The sequence below is a fragment of the Amphiura filiformis genome, unplaced genomic scaffold, assembly GCF_039555335.1.
Source record: "Amphiura filiformis unplaced genomic scaffold, Afil_fr2py scaffold_70, whole genome shotgun sequence".
Classification (NCBI taxonomy): Eukaryota; Metazoa; Echinodermata; class Ophiuroidea; order Amphilepidida; family Amphiuridae; genus Amphiura; species Amphiura filiformis.
This window is the reverse complement of record NW_027305534.1, coordinates 170,564-190,396: the sequence shown is the minus strand read 5'-3', so window position 1 is coordinate 190,396 and position 19,833 is coordinate 170,564. Positions and strand designations below refer to the sequence as shown.

The 19,833-nt window shown below is 36.5% G+C and overlaps 1 protein-coding gene across 1 annotated transcript; it reads right to left on the bottom strand.

Annotated features, from left to right (window-relative positions):
* Positions 1-352: 352 nt before the first annotated feature.
* On the bottom strand, positions 353-13,549 carry LOC140144655 (uncharacterized). Its single transcript, XM_072166466.1, has 6 exons — positions 13,287-13,549; positions 4,242-5,470; positions 3,611-3,730; positions 2,993-3,130; positions 1,565-1,687; positions 353-492 (listed from the first exon to the last, which is right to left on the bottom strand). The coding sequence occupies exons 2-6, from the start codon at positions 4,699-4,701 to the stop codon at positions 368-370; spliced, it is 966 nt and encodes a 321-aa protein (XP_072022567.1). The 5' UTR covers positions 4,702-5,470; positions 13,287-13,549; the 3' UTR covers positions 353-367.
* Positions 13,550-19,833: the final 6,284 nt, after the last annotated feature.

Here is a 19,833-nt window from a genome sequence, read left to right as displayed (position 1 = left end):
ACACAGACATCCAACAATAACCCCAGCTACCACTATGACTCCTGCCGTATGATTCTGAGCAGCCCCAGAAGCTTTATTCTTTGTAACTATATTATGGAATTCCCCCAGGTTCAATTCAGGGACCTCTTAATCGTATTACATGTTTCAAATATAATTTACCTATCTCTGGTAATAAATGCCACATTACGGCTATTACACAAAGACGCCCAACAATAACCTCACCTACCACTATGACACCTGCCGTATCATTTATTAATTTATCTATCTTCTAAGCAGCTCCATAAGTTTTATTCTTTGTAACTTCATTATGGGATTCCCCAAGTTCAATTCAGGGACCTCTAATCTGATTACATGTTTCAAATATAATTTACCTTTCTCTGGTAATAAAAGCCACATTGATGATGACGGCTATTAAACACAGACATCCAACAATAACCCCAGCTACCACGATGACTCCTGCAGTGCCGTTCTGAGAAATTCCAGGTCGCACATCTAATAATGATTGAAAACAATTTGAAATTTATTTTTAAGAATATGAATTCCCCAGCAAACACAAAAAGGTTTTTAAAACGTTATACACGTGTATAATCACTATATAATTTGTACTAATTTGCATGTTTTTATATGTAGTTTCTCCTATCTACAACTTACTCTCTGAATGTGCATCGAGTGGAAAGAGTGGGGGAAAAGAGTGAGAGAGTGAAATAGAGGACAATCTTTTTTTAAGTGGAAATTTTTCACTCTAAAAGGATTGAAAAAAGTAATCTGTATACTCCCAAAATAGTGAATATTGCTTAAAGAAAATGTACTTTCTTTCATTTTAGAGTGTTTTCCACTAAAAAACAGGTTGTCATTCGTTCAACTCCTTGAAAGCGTGGAAATTCACTTTTACATTTTAGAGATACCATTGTGGTTCAGGGTTGTTGTGTTGTGAGCAACAGGTGAGACAACACATGGGTTGAAACAGAAACAAAATGCTCAACCTTTTGATGAAAAAACAACACTCTAAATAATGAATAGTTTGTACTACCTAGAAGAACTGATTGTTACCTTCTATATTAGAATTGACATAACAATTTGCAATTACTTGAAAAAGCACCCAAATCACACAAGTTGGGTATTGTTTGAAAAGAAAATGTATACAATACACCCAAAATCACACAACTTGGGATGTTTTTTAGAAAGTTCATGACTGTGCAATAGGGAAATTAATGCTATATATCTCAAGACCCACTGAACTAATACAAGGCTTGTTTGTACTCATTTTAATGTATTGTCCATCATCCAACATAGGCCAACATCTCGCCGTGATTTAATAGTGTATTTACTATGCAAATAACCACTTTCCTTGCTCTACAGTGTAAATGGAAACTAACCCTTTGTTATGCTAAATAGCTTTCCTAATTTTACGTGCTGAAGGCCACACTTGCCATACCTCAGTAAACATCAAAAGAGGAACTAGATGTTTTCCGTGTGTGGTTCCATATCCGGTCATGAAAATGTACAATTATACATTATTTTTTTGAATTTTAGAGAATATTTTGACCATCGTCTGCTCACTTACTCATTTCACACAATGTGCCGGTATATCCCGCGTCACATTGACAGGTGTACTTTCCCATAGCGTCCGTACATGTGCCGTAATCACCGCATGGTAACTCCAAATCATCACATTCGTTCACCACATCTATGGAGTTAGAAAATTAATTGAAAAAAAATCACTTTGTAGGAATGCTGACATTTGTATAGACCACTTGGCATGTGACGTAATTGCCCGGCAGTATGCGCGCGAATTATGGCAATTTCCATTGTTCTTTGCCCTGCAGTGTGCGTACGCATCGTAGTTTGCTAAGGGCACGTGCATTTTAAATCGCCCGCCACATTTCATATAGTACAAGAAAGCCATTGAACAGTGTAGCGGCTCATTCGGGCATATCGATAGACGAGTCCCTCGCTTTTGTTGATAAACAGTGATGTCAAGTGGTCTATACAGAAAGAAAGAAAGATAAAAAAAAGCGCAGTGATTTATAGTGCGCTACGCACAGGCACAACGCCTAGACGTTGATCCACAAGCCTCAGCACACTTTACAGGTTGTCGCTGACCACTACGGCCCCACATCATTCCATAAACCATTTAACAACTATTCAGGGACTTTGCGGCTTCAAGAGCGCACACCCTAGACATTCCACAAATAGCAATCGCAACCAGGATCAGCTCCCCGAGTTTCGTACGGGTTACAACGAGACAATTACCAGTAAGTTCCTTGTCCAAGGGAATTTCAAGCTAACTCAATTTTTCCACGAGAGCGTAATAGGCACCGCCAGGGTTCGAACCCGCAACCTCTCGCACCATAGTCGAACGCCTTATCGATTGAGCTAACTTGACTGCCTAAACACTTCATTTGAGCAGCAGCATCATGGGTAGCATATTAGGCAGGGTATATATCGAGTGCCCCCTCCCAGACGAAGGCTGTTGACCAACTCGTCTACTAGACAGAAACCGGGGGCAGAAATCGACCAGAATTGCCCTGTGAATAGTCTATTTAGACCTCTAAATACCTTGATCATGTTGATTATGGGCTAAAATAGTAAACTACAATTGAAAATTAACACTGTGAATACAAAATTTTAACTTGAATACGTGAATACAAAACCCACCCAAGTCCATGGAAAGTGATTTTGAGAAACTAAACATGATATTTTTTTGGTGTATATCTTATACATTTAGGTGGGTTTTTTGGGGTGTATTCCTCTTCCTATGAAATACCTAATACATTTATTGACACATTTGTTTGTGCATTCTATACATTTGGGTGTATGTCTGACACATTTGGTGCTTTTGTTAGACATTTCGGTATATTACATATTTGGGTGCATTCCTGGTATATTTGGGCGTGTTTCCGAGACATTTTGGTGTATTCCATATACATTTGTGTATATTCCTAATACATTAAGGTGTATTTCTGATACATTAGTGTGTATTCCTACTAACCTTCTGTGCAGTCTTTGCCTCCCCATCCATATTGACAGAGACACACGTGATCATCATCACTTTGTTCATCTTCATCTATTGCGTAACATCGCCCTTCATTTTGACACACAACATTGTGGCATACGTGAGGTGCTATAGCTGTGAAGTATATGAAATTAAATTGCAAATTTAGTATAATGAGATTATGTTATATCGAGGGCTTAAAGCCAGAACTGTCTATGTCCACTTTCAGCCAAAATTAGTGCATTTAGGTATGTGTAAAACCAACATATGTGATTTGCATAAAGAATAGATTCCTATTTAAAAGGGTATTTCGTGATCTACAGCATCATCCCCTCAATTTTCACAAAAAGAAAAAGTTGAGATTTTTATACCACTGGAAACCTCTGGCTACATAATGTTTATGTATATAGGGGCTACACAAAAAATCTTGCAGATTAATTCAATTAGCAAAAATATCGTGAAATTTGAATGACTGATGCCTGTTATATATTCCGTCACGAAAACCACTCGGCATGCACCCGTGCCTCGGCAGTAGGTCAACAGGTTGATGGTTCAATTGGGATGCCGAGGGTACTGCTTGCAGGACTAAAATAGCCTCACCCCTTTACATCTTACCTCGATGACAGTTCCTGCCTTCCCATCCCGGCCGACAAAGACAAAGAAAGTCATATCGAGACTGACGGTTGAAACACGTGGCGCCATTCAAACACGGATTGCTGGAGCATGCGTCTCCCTCTGTGGATATGTAACAGATTAAAGTGTAAGAAAATGTTATTCAACAACTATATAGATTTTAGCTATCCATTTTAGATTGTAGCGCTTTTAACAATCTATCCATTGGGTCTAAGGAATTGGAACTGTTGCGATTTGATAGGTAAATGAAAGAACACACTTATATTGTCCATATACTAGCTTCATTTCAATGAGCAATGACCAATTCTCTTTAAATTGCAAATCTTGTGCAAAAAGTTACCAATTTCACCTGTTTTGTCATACGGTTGTAAATTAACAATGAACAATGACTTTGCTTAAAGAGCGCTTACAAATTGACATGACAGCATTTCTATGATGCTTTGTGTCGAGTCACGCCATGTTTTTCTTATGGCATTTGGGTCACGGGAAAAAACTTTGGACAAAAAGTTTGAGAAGCCCTGGAATAAAACTTGTTAACATGAAATGCTGAGACAGAATAATCAGCCTGTCCCATACTTATCATCATACCATATATGGCCAATCCTTTGCTTACCTTTCTGATAGGCAACTGGTAACGCATACGACACATAACTCCTGCCGTTAACAAGAACAAAGAAGCGGGCGCTTATCGACTGATTCACGGACACTTGATACGTCCCTGGTTCGGATACCCACTTCTGATATACACACATCTGATCACGTGTATACTGCCTATCCCATACTACTAGAGTATCATTCCCAATTTCATCCTGAGTGTTAGTAAGCATCAAGTTTGATCCGTCGCTGCATCTGGAAGTGATGCTGACGTAATTTTGATTGTCGCTCTGAGGCACGAAGAAATCCACGTTACCATGGTACATTTGTATGGATGGTATCAGAGACATTGACGGCCCTGTCACTGAGTTGGGGCTTGTAGTATATTGCATGACTAGTACTGGTTCATTGGCGATTATTAGAGTTGTATTAAAGCCCAATTCTTCATATTCGTAATATTCCTTCGATTGTAAGACCATGGAATGGCTTGAAGACCCTAAAATGTCTACGGTAGTGTTGGGGGTTGTCGCAATGACACGAATAACATAGCTGGATCCTACACGAGACTCGTCAAGAGGCGGTGCCACAATATATTGTCGCCCAAGAGTTGTAACATCCGGGATTTGTTCTATTAAATATTGGCAATCCCCTTTACCAAAAGGCACTGTGGCGCACGCCACTCCTGTAAACACTGCTATAGGTTGATCGCTTGTAACAAAGGAACCTGTTAGATCGCCTCCTTCTTGAATTTGATACGCTTCATTTTTGGCAAGTTGTATATATTTGTTATGGTGCTTGTGGTGTGCACTCTTACTGTGGTAGAGTCTACAGTTGCGATTACTGCAAGCTGTGACAATTGTTTCTTACTATCTGCGTTACCACTGTCTGGTATATAACTCCCTATATAATAATTCTTCCCTAAATTATGTACAGGAATTGCTGTAAAACCATCTCCTAGACTATTCCCCGTCTTTGTAACACCATACACAGACACTGGGGATTCGGCTTCTACAGAGACTACTGTTAATTGCTTCCCATCTCCAATAAAGTTAACATTATTTGGGAGTCGCAGGGGTATAAGGGTGTTGGATTTGACCGTAAACCTCTCCATGAACGACAAACTAGATATATTGACATTCACCCAAACTGGGAATGTAGACTGAGTTGTGACATAGATGTGTGCTTCATCTCCGCCTTCCAGGAATCCCAGGACAAACCGTCTTCCAAGTGTTACGTAATCAGAAGTATCTGTTATTAAAAAAGTAAAAAGACGTACAATTAGCAGAATTACGCTATAAATCCCTTAAACACTTTGTATATAAGTATAATGTGTGCTTCATCTCCTCCTAAGAGCCCCAGGACAAAACGTCTTCCAAGTGTTACGTAATCAGAAGTATCTGTGATTAAAAAAGTAAAAAGGCGTATACAATAATTCACTAAGTAAAATTACGCTATAGATCCCTTACTAACACCGTTACATTTGACTGACACTGATCCAAACTGTAAATAATGACTGTGTTTTGATGTACGAGGGGCAGTCAGTATGTTTTAAGAGTTGACTCGTGACGTCATTTGTGGATCGTTTTCATGGCATTTCTCAATGATTACATAAACACTGTACCTTTGTCTTTCAAACAACACATGTAAAAATTATATCACACACATGATTACGTAACAGCATTAGCATAAAATCAATGGTCTAGAGTCACCTGGTGAAATTGAGTCGTTTTTGTTAAGGGAAATAAGAGGCCGAAATGAGGTATTGTTGTATTTTCTATATTTTCTCGGGAATTAAAGAATGCAGAATGCTGCCGTTTGGAACAGTAATAGAACACAAACTACCAGTTCATTAAACCATGTTTGTTGGGCTGGAAAGGTTTTAGTTTATTTAAAATGCGTGGTCAAATATGTCTTATTTTTGACAAAGACAAGGCTTTTCTTTCTTTAAAAATCTTGATATTGCCAAAAATAGCAAACGTGGAAATTTAATTTTTTTTACCAGTTCTGTTGACTAATCTCTAAACATTTAAACGGGAGTCTCCCTAGAAAATATTTGAATCCGTGATTAAAATATAACTGTTATTCTACCATTGTTACATTTATACAAAAAGTAGTGGTACAAAGAGAGAGACCATCGTTTTAATGAGAAATTAATTTTTTAAACTTTTCTATTCATTTCAGGTTGAGATCATCGATAAAAATTCATATGAATATTTAAATTACAATTTTCATAGCATTTTGTAATATTTTAGGCCCTATTTACATGGAATTTTGCAATTTTCGTGCATTTCCACCATGTTGTATCGGTCATCCCACCTACGCATGCGCAGATTGTTGTTTGATTTGCACCAGTTATCATCGCACTGAGTACCAGCTCTCACACGTGACCAGTCATTATATTTTAGTATGTTTAATTTTGGAGATAATTGATGTCATTTGTAATAACTGCTTTTTCATTTTCGCCATTTTTGCAGAATAATTTCGCTTCCATTCAAGCCCTAAAGTTGTTGAAGTTTCCAGACGTCCCATTTCCACCAAAGTTTAATGACAAGTCTCATATTTTACCAAATGCAAACTGAGGACCTACTGTTTATTCCTGCCCAAAACTAGCCATGTGCACCTTGTACTTTTGCTGTTCTCGGACATTGTAAACACGTGTATTTTCTGTAATTTAAAAGGCCCGCCTTTTTGCGTGATTTGGCAGTGTCCCTAGACTATTGATTTTATGCTAATGCTGTTACGTAATAATGTGTATGATATAATTTTTACATGTGTTGTATGAAAGACAAAGGTACAGTATTTATGTAATCATTGAGAAATGCCATGAAAACAATCCATAAATGACGTCACGAGACAACTCTTAAAACATACTGACTGCATATATAGATTTGTGCTTCACTTCTTCTTTCTAGAAATCTATAATAAAACGACTTCCAAGCGTTATCAAAGTATCTGTGATTAACAAAGTACAAAGACGAACAACTATAGTAAAATGACGCTAATGTGTCCATCTCTTATAAAGGCAATGCTAAAATCATACTTCATTAATACAGAAAATTTAAGTCCCTTCCATCAATGTACATGTACTCGGAAGAATAATCAGCACATCTGTACTAATAAAAGACCATGTTATTATAAGCAATTTTCTAACAGTGGTTTAAAATTAGTTTATAGTGATTTATTTTATACCGATGGAATTATCATCCCTTTTGGTATTTGGTGTCAGGGATTCCACGCAAGTTCTTGATGCAGTGGAGAAGTTTGGTTGCAACCAGTAGCGTAGCCAGCGGGGTGGCAAGGGGGCAGAGTGCCCCCCTGACAAAAAATGAAAGAAAAAAGTGCCCCTCTGACAAAAAATGAAAGAGAAAATCAAAAGCCCCTTTTCCACGAAAATTCACCCCGATCATGGGCCAAAATAGTGTAAAATACACTTTTTTTTTTCGTCTGTGCCCCAAAAAAATTATTTTGCCCCCTCTGAGCAAGAAAGCTGGCTACGCCCCTGGGTTGCGCAGTTCCATTTTTCTTGGAAACAAATTTTAAAGCAGGTTTGTGAACAATTCTAAATGTGTTATGTGGTGTCAACGTAAAATGATGTTAGAAAGTACTATGTTGTTTTTCAATTTGTAAGGTTGTCAGCCTTGTAGTTTCGTCAACCTCGTACGTCACGTGTCACGTGTCCTATACCACCTGCTTTGGGGGGAATAGCGTTAGTGCACGGTCACCCACTGCGGTTATAAATACGATATAAATAAATAATAAATAAAAAAAAAAAAAAAAAAGAAGGAATTGCATATTGCTCTAATAATACTCTTAAATTTAAACAGTTGCCAATGTATTTCCATGATACAGACGTTTGACCTGACCTTGACTGTACTATCGGACCTCAACGTCAATGTCATCAATTCCCAAAGAGAGTTTGCTGAACCAATCACATTAAGTTCATGTTCAACATTCTTGTTAACAATAGTTACAAATCTCTTTATCCGTTTTGTCGCTTTCTTTTAACAATTTCCTATACCCATAGACTATATCTCTAAATGTAAAAGGGTAAACTCCCGGGGGGGTTCTTCCTGGTTGAAGGTATACGGGGATGTGCCACGGTTTTGGGGTACCTTTTCAGCGATTTTGGTATATCGATGGGTGGGTTTTCAGTGGATACCAATGCGCCCAATTGGGCGCATTTGGGCAAAAATGCCATTAAAGCGCCCAATTATGGCAAATTTGGGTGCTTTTTGGGTGCTTTTTCTTGAATATTTGTATACTGATGGGTAACAAAAACAGCAAAAAGTAGGTATAGAGAAAGTCAGCATCCGAAAGTCTGCGTGAAAAACTCACTCCCCAAAAGAGTGATTCACTTATAAGGACCCCTTAAAAAGAATGAAATGTGTTTCTTAACTTTAAAACCACTCTAAAAAGAGTGAAAACCACTCTAAAAGAGTGAATTTAAACTCTTTCAAGGAGTTAAACGAAGAACAACTCTAAAAATGTGTTGTCCTCCATTTCACTCTTTTTTGAGTGGTTTTATAAGTGAATCACTCTTTTACATTTAGAGAGAGACTGTGCACAGCACAGTCTATGAACCGATTTCATAAATATTTTAAGGGATGGGGTATGAACGTTTCGACAGTATTTATTGTGGGACATTAGAGCACATCAGACATATCGAATTGAATACTGAATACGAAGAATGTCCTTCTGATATCAAATAATTTTGATTTTTTGAAATTCGCAATGTAATACACATTTTATGGCAAATGATTAAAAATTTATATTTTTGATATTTAACAGTACTCGAAGTAAACTTTATTGTCCCAAAACACCAACAAAAAGTTTTGTTGGGATGAAAAGCCGACTTCAATATGAAAGGTCAAACTTTTCAATTGATCATCGGCTTTTCCTCCCAGCAGCTACATACACTTTAAGAATATATCATTAGATTTATAAAATTTACTTCGAGGACTGTTATATCAAAATATCAAATTTGAATAATATGTCATAAAATTTGTATTATATTGTGAATTTAAAAAAATGAAAATTATTTGATATCAGAAAGACATTCTACGTATTCATAATGCAATTCGATATGTCTGATGTGCTCTCATGTCTCACAAAAATACTGTCGAAACGCTCAAAAAGATCAGTGGAGCGAGCTGCAACGCGACACTCGTCAAACTTGCATGGCGGTGAACGTTTGAGGGGGTGCCCCCTTATCAGTAGTTAAGAGGGTTTTTTTACGAAGCCATTTACCATTATTACACAATTTGGTTATAATAGAAATAATAGGATTACATGTATTGATATAAACTAGGTCCTATTTTCGCTACTTTTTTTACGCACCCCTGCAACCGTAGCCTACAACGGCACGGGGTCCCCCGGCGGGGTCCAGAAACAAAAGCCAGGACGGGCAGGGAAGAAAATCGCTTGAAGATACTGGATTTTAGCTTTCCTGAATTTCTAAGGAGCTGGGAGGGCCGAGGGCTCTCTTTGCACAAAAAAAAAATCCACTTTCTTCACTTTTTCTCTCCCTTCTCTTTCCCACCTCCATCCATTTTTTTTACCGCATTTGGGTGTTTTATTTGAGAATAAAAAAAACCCCATATTTTTGAGCAAAAAATGATGACCAAATTTCTTAAAAGATTTTTTCACGTATATGTTGTTCACAAGCAACAAGAAATCAACTAATATCCTAAGAAAATCAGTCTACCTAAACCTTCTAATTTTCACATCTAACCTACTATACTGTATACTCGACACTGATTAGAATTGCTGCTACCCCTGATTCTTAAAAATAAACACATTTCGCAATTACGTATAGGGCCTATTCAGACCACAAACTTGTTTTGGCTATATATAGATGGTAGGCCTGTGCAATTCATGCAGACACAACTTGTAAAAGTGTTATACTTTTGTATTTCGTATTTTCATAGTTCATCCATGCAAGTTTACTATCGGTCAATTGCATATCAATGACACTCACTTTGAATTAGCCTAAGTACCTTCCAAACTTTAATTTATCCACGCTGTATTGCAAAAAATAATTTCATATTTTTACCTTTTGACCTTGACAATGGGGTGGCATTCAGTAATTTCAAGCCTTCAGCGATTGTCCATTTCGGTATAGTATCCCAGAATTCTTTACAAAGTAACAAAATCTACGTCATCGTCAATGTGTCATCAATGCGCACGGTCTACTGGTACGGTCGAACGCACGCAATGATGATGTGATGGCGTACTTTGGGTGTGTTTGCAAAGGATTCTAGGACGTTACTGAAATTGCCCCCAAATTGCATATTCATATTTCTCCCTCCCTCTCGTGACTGGGGAAACAAGGTGCTTCTTTTCCTATCATATTTGGCTCACGGCTTTAATCTCATTCCTGCACTTCCTATACAAGTTCTAGTTACAAATATCTTATGATAACACTGGTTCTTGATAGGCCTCATCATACTAGTATGGCAAATAGTGTTGACAAAAACTAGACAAAAATCCTGCTATGGCTAAACACTTGTACATTGTACAAATATTTGTCCCCAGAACTAGAAAAAAATATTTATCCCAGAAAAAATATTTATCCCAGAAAAATATTTATCCCAGAAAAAATATTCCCCCCCCCCAAAAAAAAATTCTCCCAGAAAAGTATTTATCCCAGAAAAAATATTTATCCCAGAACAAACATTTATCCCAGAAATTTTTTTTTCCAAATACAAGTTTATCCATAAATAGTTTAAAGCCTATAGTCATATAAATTTGGCAATTGTTGTAGGCCTATATTGTTTGTATTTTGGTAATTCAAATAAATATTAATAATAATACACGGGGCCTACTGCAAACTGGAGTGGATGTGGCATGGGTGTTTTGTGTTAAATATGATTACAAATATCAAATTCCCATCAGAATATTATTACCTAATATTTTAACAATATGCCTATTGTGTAGTCCTTTGTTACCATGGTTACTCGATATAACAATTCAATTTACATATCTGAATTGTATAATAAAAGTAGGTACGTGATTAGGCGTTGAAACAAGTTATGTAAATCATAATCACGATTTCATGACATAATATGTTTGAGGAAAATTGCCAAATCACGTACCCAAACAATTTTTGCAGAGTTCATGTTCACCCAAATATCGACAAAATGACATTTCGGATGTTGATGTTACCTACCACTGAATTACAGACACAACAACAAAATATATGTCATTAAACGGAATTAAAATACATTTAAAATACTTGTCATTCAACCAGCTTAAAAACCGGGTTAAAATACCTGTCATTAAACCGGGTACCGGTACCTGGTTATTAAATTGCATGCACTATTATAGGCATACTCTTCTTGAAATTTCAAGATATGAGTATAAATTTCATTCAGAATTCATTCATTCACTCACTCACTCACTCCCTCACCCACTCACCCACCCACCCACCCACCCATCCCCCACTCACTCACTCCCTCACCCACTCACTCAATCCCCACTCACTCACTCACTCCCTCGCCCACTCACTCAATCCCATCCCCACTCACTCACTCACTCAGGCGCACCCCCACTCACTCCCTCACCTACTCACTCAATCCCCACTCACTCACTCACTCCCTCGCCCACTCACTCACTCACTCACTCACTCACTCACTCACTCACTCACTCACGCACTCACTCAATCCCCCACTCACTCACTCCCTCACCCACTCACTCAATCCCCCCACTCACTCACTCACTCCCTCACCACTCACTCACTCACTCACTCACTCACTCCACTCACTCACTCACTCACTCACTCACTCACTCACCACTCACCACACACTCACTCAATCCCCCACTCACTCCTCCCCCCCCCACTCACTCACTCACTCACTACCCCACTTACTCACTCACTCCCTCACCCACTCACTCAACTCAATCCCCCACTCACTCCCTCACCCACTCACTCAATCCCCCACTCACTCACTCACTCACTCACGCACTCACTCACTCCCACCACTCACTCACTCACTCCCTCACCCACTCACTCAACTCAATCCCCCACTCACTCACTCACTACCCCACTTACTCACTCACTCCCTCACCCACTCACTCAACTCAATCCCCCACTCACTCACTCACTCACTCACTCACTCACTCACTCACTCCTCACTACCCCACTTACTCACTCACTCCCTCACTCACTCACTCAACTCAATCCCCCACTCATTAACTCACTCACTCCCCCCCCCCCCCCCACTCACTCACCCACTCACCCCCTCACTCACTGTAGTAATTTTGTTTGTTGTTATTTATTTGTGCTTACTTGTTTATTGTAATGTGTGTGTTTGGTTTATTTGTTGGTTTTTTATAAGGCTTTTCATAAGTGAACACATTTGCAGAAGTTCAATTTGCAAAAAAGGAGCAGATATAAATAGACTTATGACGATTTATATTATAAGAAGATTGTTGCGCCTGTAATTATTAAAATTGCTGCCTACATGACCTAGTAGTAAAGTAGTATCCGGAAGTAGTATATGCCCTTTTTATCCGATGATCTATCAATCTCAATAATAATATATTTTTTTAAAGATATATGCATTTAAAAAAAGATAAACGCTCTTTCGGAACATAATTTAACACACTGGATTTATATATATAGCATAATAGGCCTCATATATTTCTCGTAAATTACCTTTTTGTTTTACGTGTTTTATTTCAATAACAACACGAATTACCACAACATTTGTATCGCAAACACACCTACCTGACGAATATATCATGTCTCATCTATATAATTATTGTGTCAAATTGAAATAAGCTTATGCATAATATTCAATTAGGCCTACATATCGGATATGTTGGCACCACATCGGATATGTTGGCACCACATTTGTAAAATAATAAAATACATGAACAAAACCAGAATTTAGTAGGCCTAGAATTTATAATTATTTTAACAAATACCATAGGGCCTACACCTTACGCGATTTTCCCTCATATTTTTACCACATCATCGTGATATATAGTGGATCACACGTATAGTGAAATATGAGGCGTTTTAATCATAGCATGCATTAATTTGAATCACACGATTGCTTACCTGTGGCTGCATATGCAGGAAGTAATAGTATTGTTATCACACAGATCGCCAACAAATTAAATAAAACCTGTAGCCCCATGTTACCGCTTACACCTGCTTTATTCAATTCATGATACAGATATATCCATTTTCAAAAAACGAAAATTCCATTTTATCTGACAGAACAAGCTGCAGAAGTAGCGTTTATTTTGGTAGCCATTTTTCCATGTTTTCTGAATCGTGCAACACATGTACATACGTATTAGCAAATGGCATGAATAGTATGGGAGGAATGAACAATGGCAGGTCCACGCCCGACTACACAATTACAGTATACGAATAATAAAATGTCGATTGTATTGTATACCAACAATTCTATTATTTGCCTGGAAAGCTGTGACCCGACGAATTACCACTGAACCAGTCGTTATCAAAACATTTCAATTTTATTTCAAAGTGGTTTTGAACTTTGTGTTTTTATTTAGTCTTTGAATTTAATATAGTAAGCCATTTTACAATAACCGGAATTGATTCCAAATTTGAACAACATTTTTACTTGTATGCAGTTTCTCCCCGGGAGTTTCTCTTCTGTCTTAAATTCTTTCATTGTCAATAATTGCGAAAACCAAATTAGTAATAATATTTTTTTTTTAAATAAGAAAGAGAAATTAAATTACTAAGTAGTAATCAAGTAACTGAAGTAGTTCTAAAACAATAAAAATATAATAGCATTAATAATAATTAAAAAACAAATAAACAACAAATAGGTGTAAATAAATATAAACAATAAAGTTAAACAAATAAATAAACAAATATTTAATAAATAAATAAATAAATAAATAAATAAATAAATAAATAAATAAATAAATAAATAAATAAATAAATAAATAAATAAATAAATAAAATACATAAATAAATACATAAATAAAATAAAGAATGTTGTAAGCGGGCGAATGATTTCTGACGGCGATTTCATTTCTGTAGTTTTTTTTTAAATTTCATTTCTTCTTTTTAAAATTTTTTTTCCTGTAAAATGAGAAATATCGGATTTTTATTATTATTTGTTGGCATCAGCAACTGCATAATGGCCCTATCACAACATGACATTCATTCGATTCAGCGTATCTTTTTTACAGGTTGAGAAGCTTTGTGTCTCGGAGGTCGAGTGTTTCAGAATCAAGTTGAGCGGGAAAAAATCCAAATCGCATTGGATCCTTCATAACCTTTGAGATTTTGTTTTTAGCCTAATACATACATTTATATAGACTATTGTCATATTTGTCGGAAATTGTTCTGTGACCGGTATTCTGAGAATGAGTGAGTTGAATGACAGCAGACTTGGATCAGACTCATGGCACTTAGCTTGAACTTGTTTCCCGGAAATTTAGTGACCATTTTGTTACAATTGTTAAAAACGATGGACTTCATTGAAAGCTATTGAAACCTTCTTTTTAAATTTCATCAAACTAAAAAGGACACCCCCCCCCCTACTGGGCGCACAAGGGACCATTCAGTGATTTGCTCACTCGAAGGATCATACAAATGGCAAATTTAGTTGTTACCCCGGTTAAAGGCATAAGTGATCCCAGTGAAAATGTAAAAAAATAATAATAATAAATTGTTTATAAATTGTCAAAGTGAAGGATAAGTCATTAAAATTGTCAATTGGTGTTTATGAAATGAAAAATTAGCTTAAAAACGGAAAACGGCAGTATTGACGAAGTTGAAGCCCCATTAAAATACACGTATCTAATTTCTCTATGAAGTCCCGAAATTATCTTATTTCGTCTTAGGTGCGGAAAAAAAGGTTTGTTTGCCCTTTCAATGCTTAAAAAGGGGTCGGTTGGTCGGCTTTTTCAAGTTCTAGATTGCAATATAATAAATGCGGACTTCCGTGTTTTAAACTTTTTATCTGCTCACCCAATAGGGGGGATAGACCATACAGTAAAAACCATCTCACAAGTTATTTCTGGAATTTTTGTGTTGGCTGGAAAAAAACAAACACACCTTTTTATGGGGGGGGGGGCTTAAGTCGAAGCCACACTCTAAATTACAAGGATTTAAAAATCAATCCTTAAGGTTGTAATTAGGGACCAATCAATTATTATGACATTCATTACTTTAATTTCGTCGTCTACTATATTGCTTACAAAATCAAAATATTTAATATTTATAGCAATATTTCATTATTATTTACATTAAAAAGAAAGACAATGTTTCTAGTTACAAATCTTAATGCAATTATTTATGCATGCTAAAATTTAACAGATTTATGAATGCAATACAGGTAGAACACATAAAAAAATCCCAGTTTGAATGGTCATAACTCACTGAGTGCAATTAGGTAATAAAATGTATATGAACGATTGGAGAAATGTGTTATGCATGCACAGAATGATACCAAACTAAATACACCAAAGGCCTATACAGTAGTCCCAGCAAAAGTGTAAAAAATTTAAATTGTTTATTAATTGCCTAAAACAGAAGGATAAATCATTAAAAGTGTCATTAGGTATTTTTGAAATGTAAAAATTTGGCCAAAAAAAACTGTGGTATATTGATAAAGTTGAAGCCCCATTCAAATACATGCAGGCCTTGAAATAAGAAACAAAATCCAAGGGTCTTCCGGACTCTTTTCTTTGAAATTCCAAGGGTGGGTCCTCACCAATTTTAAAGGGTCCGACCCGGACCCTTGCCTTTGAAATTTAAAAACCCGGGTTGAACACTTGATGGGAAACTAAAATGAAAGTGTGCACAGGGAGCTGGATATATTATATCATGTACGTGAACCAAGTTTTCCAGTGGAACAACAAAACTAGGATTTTCTACTCTTTACTTGGTTCAAATTTTACGGGTCACGCGGACCCGTACCGTAGGAAATTTGCGGGTCCGCACCTACTTTCACGGGTATTTGACCCATGGACGCGCCTTATTTCAAACGCTGAATACATGTAGATAATTTCTTTACTTTTTTAAGTAGAGAAATTACAGATTGTTTTATTTTGCCTTTAATACATGGCTTTCAGCTTAACCACTAGCAGGCTATGTTAGCACATCTATGACACTAACGATGGTGTTAAAATATGAATTTTGATGATTTTTACGATCATTCGGGGGAACAAATCACTGAATAGGCCTTTAATGATAGAATAAAATTGATTGTAATTCGAAATAGTTGCAGCTTCATTTTAATACATTGAATGGGTAGGGTGTCAACAATTACCAAGTTGAAAAAGACCACAAACAATATTGATTCTTATCAATCAATGACAGCCACTGAATGCCACTCACTGCATAATCATGTAATTACTAATTTTTCAATCATTCTATTATGTTTTTACACAAGTGTAGTGTAGGCAGCTAACAAAACTCTCCAAACATTCATATTGCATGGAATTGTTTTAGTGCTCAAAGTTATAACCATTCTTTGGAGGCATTTATTTCAATATTACAAGTATATAGAAACATATTGGGGTTTAGGAATTGTGTTCTGTGGATGAAAGGGCCTAGATTTCGTCTTGGTCTCGTTGAAATCTAGGCCCTGGATGAGCATGTTGAGATCCCAATGGTGGTGTGGGCTTTTGGATCTTTGACAAATTAAGACAATAAAGATCTCAAATAACATGGCAACAAGATGTCCCTTGGGTGAAGGAGGGTGTCTAGCTACAGTACTACCAAACACCCATGTCACACATGACAACGAGTTGTCCCTTTGGGAGGAGGGTATCTGGCTACAGTACTACCACACACCCATGCCACACCCCCAACAACACCTATAGTGTTATCAGTATCAAATAGCGCAAGAACGTTTCTACTTCTCTACATGCAAAGGTAAATCATGTTTAAGCACACAACTTTTGGAGGAAATATCTACATTGTTATAAATATTATCATATAATTTTCAACAGACAGTGCTGTTATTTTTACCACATGCACAATAAACAGGAAGGGCACCACAAAAATGCTGTAAGTAATAGATTCCACAGAGGTAGAGTTTCTTTCCAAATTTTGGTTATTGTCCAATGGCTAGTTTGTGTGAAAACCTGTTTGAAGTTTTCTTGTCGAGTTGTATATCTAATAACATTGTATCATTGGAATAGTTACAGGATTTGAGGATCTTAATTCTTGCTTTCAATTGACTTCTAAATTCCAAGGAAAATCCTTGAAACACATTACTCCCTATTCCAGAAAAATACAGAACTATTTTTTTGTGCTTGATTATTACAGAATACGAAAAAGGTCGAAAAACGCCCTAAAAATGCATGTTTAGGCCTTTATTTCGAAAAATTGACCAAATATTACAATATTACTTTCATTGCCAGTTAGGACTAACTAAAGGATTAGGATTCAGCTATGTTTCATTTGGCAAAACAGGACAATATTTTTTTATTCTATTACCCCCACGACCCATTAGTCAAAATCGCGCACTGTGATTTGTTGAAATGCGTCACGTGACAGACCATTAATTAGCGATAAAGTGACCAGGGCAACAAACTTTATGTTCTTCTATCATCACAGCGCACAGCACACATGCTTATGTAGGGGAGAATGGAATGCCAGGTGTGTGTTATGTGCATACCTGCTTATAGGGGAGAATGGAATGTTAGGTTGTGTTATTGGAATGTGCATACGCTTTGCTACGCGTAGGCGCTCCACCTTGAGGTCCGGGCTTGAGGTAAACAACTTGAAATATTTGGGCAAAAAATGCGATATTTTCTCTTTAAATCACACTATTTTGTGGTAATAGAATAGAAATAAAGGGTGCAGCATTATCCTTTACACGCAAATAATGTGTCCTCGGCAGTAAAACGTATAAATAATGGGTTCGGCTACGCCTCACCCATTATTTACGTTTTTACTGCCTCGGACACATTATTTTTGTGTAAAGGATCATGCATTACCCTTTATTTCTTAAATAAAAAAAAATAGTTCTGTATTTTTCTGGAGTGTGTAGTAGGTAACCGTTCACCATAAATGGGCTGTCTGGCATTGTCACTTTTTGAGATATTGGATAGCAACTTTTCCACTAAATATGCTTTACAAAGATATATTACATGGGCCCTGTTGCTTGTTTGCAAGGTACATGATAGTGTAATTGGTGGGTCTTATAACATCGCAGATTAATTAATATCAATATATTTTATTTCAAAAAATGTCTTGTGGCACCTCGCCAAATATATCATAATTAAAGTCCTATACATTGTCTATTTTATTTAACATGCACAATATATACCAGATAGGTAAACTATATCACTCTTAACGTGTGTCTAACTTTTCAGCATAGTGGTAAAAGCCTAACAATTCCGGCCGATTACGAGCTGATCAAACTATAGTAAAAATTAGTAAAAGAGTGATTTGTTTTCTATTGTGTTTGATGAGAGGTTCAATTGACCATATCTCAAAACATGCTCTGGTGACATTACAGTCCATTCATGGTCGATAGTCACATATTTTATATATACAGGGTGATTTAAAATGAACTGTACCCAACTTAACCCATTTTTTATATATTTTCGCGGAGATTGTACATATCAAAAAACTATCATAGAAAGCAGTGATAAGTGTTCTGTAGGCCTAGTAGAAAATTTGAATTTTGATAATAAGTGGTTTTAGTCAGAAGATATTGCATTTTCAATTTATCATCGCATTTTTAGACCAACACATGGAACTAAGTTTATCCATGTTCTCTACCGCAGTAACAAAATAAGTGAATTTTTCACCAATAATAGGAAACATAGGCCTACTATCCTGTTACAGCTTACAAACACAAATTATTTAAATGTCGGTAAGTATTTTATTTTTAATTTGGGTACAGTTCATTTTAAATCACCCTGTACTTGACCAGATGTATTAACAATATAAAAACAAACACATGTTTTATATTTAGCCAGCAAATTTTACACTATACAAAATAAATAAACAAGTTCCTAATTATAAATACCAATTATACCACGATTTTCCATAAGAATGGAAAAATACTGGCATAATGGGTGGAGGCTATTGGCTCAGCGTCCTCAAACATTACATTGGCAATTCATATTTATCATATTTCTTCGAATAGTCACCCCTCCCCCAAACTAGCATTTTCCAAAAAGGGGGGGGGGGCATTTATTAGAGGTCATTTTTAGGACAATAATTCCTGATAAAATCATTAGGAAAGCTTAAAACTCATGCTGGAATGACGAACTATGAACATAGGAACGACGGCACCCGGGTTTACAACCAAATTTTCGCCAATTAGCGACACCATTAGCGACCATGTGTGCACCTTGGTAAGTTTAGGCCTGCTACACAAAATAGCATGGAAATATCGACATTTTTTCAACATCTTGGTTGAAAAAAGTGGTGGAGTGTTAAATTGAAGGGGGGGGGGGGCAACTATTCGAGGAAATATGGTAAGCTGAAAACACAAAACCACTTCATAAAGAAGTTAAATATCACAGAGAATTCATGCAACAGCAATTTTAAATTTCAGTATCTTATAATTCTATAAGGCACAGTATATTCTTTGAACAAATTATTTACATATATAAATACAACATGCTTAAATTATGCACAAGTCAGTTGC